The following is a 7,385-nucleotide window of genomic DNA, read 5'->3' on the forward strand; positions in this document are numbered from 1 at the left end:
ATTCACAAGAAGACAATGCAATTTTAAAAATAGACAAAAGAGGGGCGCCTGGGTGGCGCAGTCGGTTAAGCGTCCGACTTCAGCCAGGTCACGATCTCGCGGTCCGTGAGTTCGAGCCCCGCGTCAGGCTCTGGGCTGATGGCTCGGAGCCTGGAGCCTGTTTCCGATTCTGTGTCTCCCTCTCTCTCTGCCCCTCCCCCGTTCATGCTCTGTCTCTCTCTGTCCCAAAAATAAATAAACATTGAAAAAAAATTTTTTTTAAATAGACAAAAGATATGAATCAGCAATTCACAGAGAGAAACCTATGAAAAGATGACCAACTTCAGTAGTAACACGAGAAAGGCAAATTAAAAGGAATACCACTTTACATCCACCCTATCGCCAACATTTGAAAGTCTCGTAATTTCAAGTGTTAGTGATGATAAAGGAAAATGAGAACCACCTTGCTACATTGATGGAAGGATAAACTGTTTATAATCCCTGAATTATATAAATTACAAACTAGTTGAGTGAAAAAAATTAACGTATGAAACGAGGCAGCGTATCCTTGAGAGCAAAGTCTGTGGTGAAGTGTGTTAAGTTTTAGAGAAGCTCAGTGAAGATCAGTTAAGGGTGGAGGAGGGTTGCCAGGCTGGCACAGTGGGAAGAGCATGTGACTGAGACGGAAGCTTGATCCCGGGGTCTTGAGTTCAAGACTCACGCTGGGTGTGGAGATTAGTAAATAAACTTTGAAACAAAACAAAACAAAAAGCCTGCAGGATTAGGGATAGGTTCACAGAAGGAGTGAACATGGATTGGATCCATAGCATTGGTTAAAATGGGAACAAGGAAGCAGAATGAAGAAGGTATTCCGGTGAGAGGAAAAGCCTGGACAAGTGCCCTAAGGTGACATGATACTGTCAAGAAAGAGCCATGAAACTGGACAGGATTACTGCTGGGAAGGGGACACCTGAGAGGCTCTTCAATGCTTCTCGAGGATTGCAAGTGACAGTATCATAAAATGTTTGATCAGACAGCATCTAACACGAGCCCATCACTTCACAGATGAGGAATTTGAGGTCCAGAGAGGGGAGGTGACTTGTCTAAGGTCACACAGCATAATGAAAGCAGTTTGAAGACTTGACTGGCAAGAAACTTCTGGATAGTTGGAAAGTAGAAACCAGGAAGAACTGCAAAGTAATAAGAGACAGATGTAGAATGGTGCAGAGAAAAGAAAAAGAAAAAGGGAAATATCTCAAAGGGAGAAAATACAATACTTGGCTGTCAGTTCCAGAAAAAAGAAAGAAGTCAATGATGCTGCAGAGTTCCCCTGTGGAAATCCTTGCTCAATTATTGAGTAACTTTTCCACGTGCTAAACACTGCATTCTACAGATATTAACTTCACAACACAGTTAAGGTGGACACCATTGTTTTCATTACCCTTTTACAGAAAATAATATCAGGGCACAGAAAGGTTAAGGAATCTACCCAAGGGCCCACAGCTAAAATTTTGACAATCGCAAATGAATCCCCAGCAGTCTGATTCCTGAGAGCATACTCTTGAGCAGAAAGCATGCTGCTGTTAGAAATGAGATGGTTTAGGGGCGCCTTGGTGGCTCAGTCAGTTAAGCGGCCGACTTCGGCTCAGGTCATGATCTCGCGGTCCATGAGTTTGAGCCCCGCGTTGGGCTCTGTGCTGACAGCTCAGAGCCTGGAGCCTGTTTCAGATTCTGTGTCTCCCTCTCTCTGACCCTCCCCCGTTCATGCTCTGTCTCTCTCTGACCCTCCCCCATTCATGCTCTGTCTCTCTCTGTCTCAAAAATAAATAAACGTTAAAAAAACAAAAAACAAAAAAAGAAATGAGATGGTTTAGGGGCACCTGGGTGGCTCAGTTGGTTGAGCATCTGACTCCGGCTCAGGTCACAATCTCATGGTTCATGGGTTTGAGCCCCACGTAGGTCTCTGTGCTGGGAGCTTGCAGCCTGCTTAAGATTCTGTGTCTCCCTCTCTCTCTCTCTGCCTCTCCTCTGCTCACTCTGTTTCTCTCTCTCTCTCTCTCAAAAATAAAATAAACATTTTTTTAAAATTTTTAAAGAAATGAGATGGCTTAGGGACGCCTGGGTGGCTCAGTCAGTTAAGCGTCCAACTCTTGATTTCAGCTCAGGTCATGATCTCACGGTTTGTGATTTCGAGCCCCTTGTCAAGCTCTGCGCTGACAGCACTGAGCCTGCTTGAGATTCTCTCTCTCTCCCTCTCTCCCTGCCCCTCCCCTGCTCATACACACACTCTCTCAAAATAAATAAATAAACGTTTTTTAAAAAGGAAAAAAGAAAAGAAAGAAACGAGTTGATTTAGAGGAGGTGCCAACTCCTGGGAATTGGATATTTTCCCCTAGATTAGATGCTGGTACAATGTGAAGAAGAGACTCTCTCACCCATACCAAAGTAATTTCACTCTTGACTTTCATGCCACCCCTCCTCCAAAGCAACTCCCAGACTCTAAGGAAAGCAAGATGCAAAGTCTTACGACAGTAAGAAAGCATATGCAAAGGAATTTACCACCAGTAGTCACGTGTCCCTCGCCCCCACTACCTGCTCAGGGCAGCACTACCACAGTTCTCCTCGGATGATCCACTCAGGCCAAAGAACAATCGTTGGAGGGACACATGAGTTGCGGGCCCTTCCAAGCTAGCTGTTCATACTTCACTTCAGGAGCCTGAATATACTGTTTTCACAGAACTGACACGACTAAGTTAGAATAGCATTTAAAAGCTGATTTTTCCCACTCCTGAGCTCCTGTTTTCCCAGCTATGGTGGAGGTTGAAGGGAGTTACATATTTCTCAAGACAGCCAATACTAGCCATAAGCATTTTCATAAACAGTAAAATGAAAAAGAAAAAAAATCCGCAGTCAGCTTTCTCCACTATTTTGTGAGCAGATTATCAGAAAGTAGCTCTGCCTTCATTTGTCACACATTTCGCACAAACTGATAGAAGTAAAAGCCATCGTACGGTGCTGAGACCGGGGAACAGGAGTTGGCTGAGGAGTTAGGGGTTTTCCCATGCCCCTCCCTAACGAGGGCAAGCTGTGTTTACATTAAGGCATGTTGAATTTGAAATGACAACCCACTCAGTATTAAGAAATAAGATTTATTGCCCTGAAGTGGGAAGGAATGTGGCCGTGACAGGAAAGCCACTCTGGGTTCCCCTGGGTGCAAGTCCCAGGACAGCAGAGCTTCCAGCTGAGAAACCTGTACATGCCCACATGTCCCTCAGGGGCATCCCAGGGACTTCTGCTCTGAGGAGGAGAGATCCTGGGCAGGATGTGGGAAGCCTGAGCTTCCCCCGCATGCATGGTTGACACTGTTGGCACCACCAGACTCTGGTCAGGAAGAATCAATCTGAGGAGAGAGAAGGATGGAGGAAAGCCATCAGGGGACCCCCCCCCCTTTCCCAAAAGCCCCTCCCTGCCTGCCACATATCCCACAGAAGTTGATCTCCCTTTGGCCCCAAGTCATCTCCAAGCACCCCTCCTACAACTCCCCATATCACCCCTCTCCCACCCAGTCATGCCTGTGACTTGTAACTGTGTGTGTGTGTGTGTGTGCGTGTAACTGGGACCCATGACCGTGGTGCCGGATACAGGCCTCTCCACCCAACCACAAGATGACTCTGGCATGTCCCCACAAGAGCACTGTATGCGGCTCCCATGGCTCTCCCACCCACTCCAGATGCCCTGACGTACCACCTGAGCAAGGCTTTCGGAAGTAGATGATGAGGACTAAGCCAACAATGATGCCCAGCACACCCAGGCCAAAGGCCACACCACACAGCACATTCTCCAGAAGATCAGAGGGCAGCACATTATGGGGCACTAGGGGAAAAGGGGAGTGTGTCAGCCTGGAGACTTGATTGGTGAGGCCCCCACCCAGGGGAATTACTTGGGCGTCTGGGGTGAAAAAGGAGGAACCGAGGCATGAAAAGATGAGGTTGCTCAGAGTGAGAATGGATTTAAACAAGATCCAAGTGGAGAAAGAAGGCCCTCCCACGGGTCCATCATTTTTTGCCCCCAAAAGGAACCAGGCTGCCAGGAAGAAGTTTCTCACCCCAAAAGGCAATTGTGTTGTAGCTGTCAATCTCATGAGTTACCATGCAGGAGTAAAGGTCAGAGGGTACTGGTGTGAAGTTTAAGTAAGAAAAGGCCTGGAAGCTGAGTCCCTCCACAGCTGACACAAAAGTGGGCCTGACTCCTTCCACAGGGTCCAAATGATGCTGCCAGTTCACCGTCAACGTGGGTGGGAAGAGATTACTGACAAAACAGACCAGCGTGTTGGGCTTTCCGAACTCCAGGGGCTTCAGCGTGAACACCTCAACAACAGGTAACCCTGGTGGGAGGATTGAGGTGTGAGGGAAGGAAGTAACTAGTTTAGATGGTACCCCTGAGTTTGGAAGGGAAGTGGCATACAGAGGGGAGGGCAGAGACAGAGTAGGGGACGGGCTTTGGGGGAAAAGGTGAGGGAGGAGATGGGGCTCTGAAGGAGGTCTTCTTCCAGGTAAGACCCAGACCTGAACTTAGAGGCAGAGCCAGACCCAGGCCACCCTGGGACCCTCCACCCTGATTTCCTGCGGCACTTCCTGTCTAGACCTCACACAGGCCTCTAATCACATGCTGTCTTCTTGTTGAAACACAGGCACATCATCAGATACTTTCTTTCTTCCCTTCCATCCTACTGAGCATAGCAATACAAGCTCTAATATTCAGCATCAATTGGTCCCTCTTGCATTCATCAAGTTCAATAGTTTTGACCCCCTACTATGTCCTAGGCACATGCCTTTGCCCCAAAACAAAAACAGAGTACAGACTATAGTTGGTAAGGGGAGATCCAGAAGGCATTGGATAGGCAAACTGGTGTGAAAGGGAATAATTCACTGTACATGTTGAGGAGGTTAAGAATGCAGCCCCTACCCCCACCCCCAGAGACACCCCTGACCTCTAGACACAGGGATTTTCCCTTCAAATTTTGGCCCTATTTCCTGGATCATAGCCTGGCAGAATGCTTTGTCAAAGAAAATGGCAGAAGTATCTCCAAGCTTCTGAGCCCAGTCAGCAAATTCAGGCAGGCGAGGCACTCGGGTATTCTGGGAAAAGTCGAAGGAGAAAAGCTGGTCTCCATCATAGGTTTCAGAGAGTCCAATGTTGGGACTCCAGTCCTGGCAGTACATCGTATGCAGGAACGTGTGGTTTTGCAGTTCATCCTGCCACACTGGGGTAGGAGCTGCAAAGGAGACAGAGAAAGTCAGGGAGGTGAGAGTCTCCTCCTCCTCTTTAGCTTAGAAAACAGCAAGGCAAGCCTTAGGTGGAGGAGGTAGGGTTGGGGTATAACCCCGTCTTGTGTCTCTTATTAAGGCTCTCCCTCCCAATGGGGGTAAAGAAGAAATTACAGGACCTCTCCAAAACTTCCCTTGCCCATAAAAACGACAACTGTCTAAAGTTGTAAAAAATAAAATAGGTGTATTTTCTAAAGTGGGGCGCCTGGGTGGCGCAGTCGGTTAAGCGTCCGACTTCAGCCAGGTCACGATCTCGCAGTCCGTGAGTTCGAGCCCCGCGTCAGGCTCTGGGCTGATGGCTCAGAGCCTGGAGCCTGTTTCCGATTCTGTGTCTCCCTCTCTCTCTGCCCCTCCCCCCTTCATGCTCTGTCTCTCTCTGTCCCAAAAATAAATAAACATTGAAAAAAAATAATTTTAAAGTGACAGATTCATTTGGGGCACCTGGGGGCTCAGTTGGTTAAGCCTCCAACTTCAGCTCAGGTCGTGATCTTATGGTTTGTGGGTTTGAGCCCCACGTCGGGCTCTGTGCTGACCGCTCAGAGCCTGCTTCCAATGCTGTGTCTCCCTCTCTCTCTGCCCTCCCCCACTCACACTATTAAAAATAAATAAGCATTTTTAAAAATTTTTTTAATTAAATGACAGATTCAGAGTCACAGTGTTAGTTGTGTGTTTGTGTACTGCACAGAGGCATCTGGCCAAGGAAGTAACTGGAAGCTGAAATCTAGCCTGCACTCTGGTCACCAAGCCATGCATCCTGGCACAGGCATGCATCCTCTCAAAAAAGATGCCTTCGTCTAATTCACAGAAAGCCACCAATATTTACTTGTAAAGGGCCTGGATGGGTTCTCTAGTCTTCGAGGGGAGGGTAAAGGAATGGTCATGGCCTCCCCAAGCCACAGATGACACTGCCCCATCCTACCCCCAGACAACATGGTAAACCGAAAAACCAATCTCCAGACTTCTCTTCAGCCACTTCATCAGCACAAAACCTCTCCGAAAACGTCCTCACCCCTCCCTCAACCATCCAGCCCCTGCAGTGTGACAGAACTGGAGGACTGGAGAGATGCAAAAAATAATCCCTGTTCTTGGAGGCCCCCGGCTAGAATTCCTAGACACACACACACACACACACACACACACACACACACACTAGCAGGAAACTTTCTACCCAGTACCTAATACCTAGAATAAAAGACATTTAGAGTAAGAGGGATCTTCCAGATTATTCTTCCATTCTGTCCCATCCTTTACAGAGAAGGAAACTAAGGATGAATAAAGTTAAGAAAATTTCAATAATCACAGTGTGAGTTGATGACAGAATGCAGAGTAGATGCCTAAATAGAACAGTGAGTAATCAAATCCCAGCTCTGCCACTTTCCAAGTGTGTGAATTTGAACAAGTTACTTAAACTCTCTGAGTCTCATTTTTTTTCACCTGTAAAATGGATATTGTAATCTCTGCTTCAAGACATTGTCTTAAGTGGAAATATATAAAGCACCTGACATTGTTTGCCATCCATCCATCCACAGTTGATCTCTTTCCCAACTCTGTGATCATTTCCATTACTCCATAATACTTCCCACCACTTACAAAGCACAGGGCTTCAAATGCAAAGAAGACTTCAAATGCTCTGGGTGGCTCCCTAGGCTCTAACCCGTCAGGACTGAAGTAAATGAGAGGTACTGTCATACCTTCAGGGGCGGTCCAGGAGTGGGGCAGCAGCCACAGGAGGTGTAAAAACCTAAGCAGTGCAGCTCCCTGCCTCTGCTCATGATCCATATCTTCACACCACACAGTGTGCTACGAGCTACCAACCAGATGACCCAGGTCCCAGACTCCTTCCCCAGATCATGTTCCGCCAGCTACTTCCACAGTTGCCCTTGTCATTTGGCCAAACCAATCACAGAAGCGTAGGGTTTAACATCATCAGTTGCTGGGGAGAGACGTGGTTCCAGCAACCTCCTGAAGACTTGGTGTTTTCACCAGGGGAGAGTGGAGTGTGTAACTGGACTGAGGACAATGGAGGAATGTCTGCCTCCTGCTGGGGATCCCTCTTTAGCATCAAGCTATCAGCCAAGA

At 47.6% G+C, this 7,385-nt stretch overlaps 1 protein-coding gene across 1 annotated transcript; it reads right to left on the reverse strand.

Annotated features, from left to right (window-relative positions):
* Positions 1-3,108: 3,108 nt before the first annotated feature.
* Positions 3,109-7,152, reverse strand: LOC121029264 (HLA class II histocompatibility antigen, DM alpha chain). Its single transcript, XM_040473148.1, has 5 exons — positions 6,998-7,152; positions 4,970-5,254; positions 4,085-4,363; positions 3,724-3,852; positions 3,109-3,379 (listed from the first exon to the last, which is right to left on the reverse strand). Exons 1-5 carry the CDS (start codon positions 7,083-7,085, stop codon positions 3,375-3,377), a joined length of 786 nt encoding a protein of 261 aa, XP_040329082.1. The 5' UTR covers positions 7,086-7,152; the 3' UTR covers positions 3,109-3,374.
* Between the last annotated feature and the right edge of the window lie 233 nt (positions 7,153-7,385).

Source organism: Herpailurus yagouaroundi, unplaced genomic scaffold (assembly GCF_014898765.1).
Source record: "Herpailurus yagouaroundi ecotype Mexico unplaced genomic scaffold, PumYag 139, whole genome shotgun sequence".
NCBI classification, from domain to species: Eukaryota; Metazoa; Chordata; class Mammalia; order Carnivora; family Felidae; genus Herpailurus; species Herpailurus yagouaroundi.

Excerpts from the sequence above, each read along its gene's own strand:
- LOC121029264 (XM_040473148.1), bottom strand. The coding sequence starts at position 7,085 with ATGGATCATGAGCAGAGGCAGGGAGCTGCACTGCTTAGGTTTTTACAC. Across the intron at positions 5,255-6,997 it reads CTCCTGGACCGCCCCTGAAG|CTCCTACCCCAGTGTGGCAG; the intron begins GTATGACAGTAC and ends TCTCCTTTGCAG. Across the intron at positions 4,364-4,969 it reads GAAAATCCCTGTGTCTAGAG|GGTTACCTGTTGTTGAGGTG; the intron begins GTCAGGGGTGTC and ends TCCTCCCACCAG.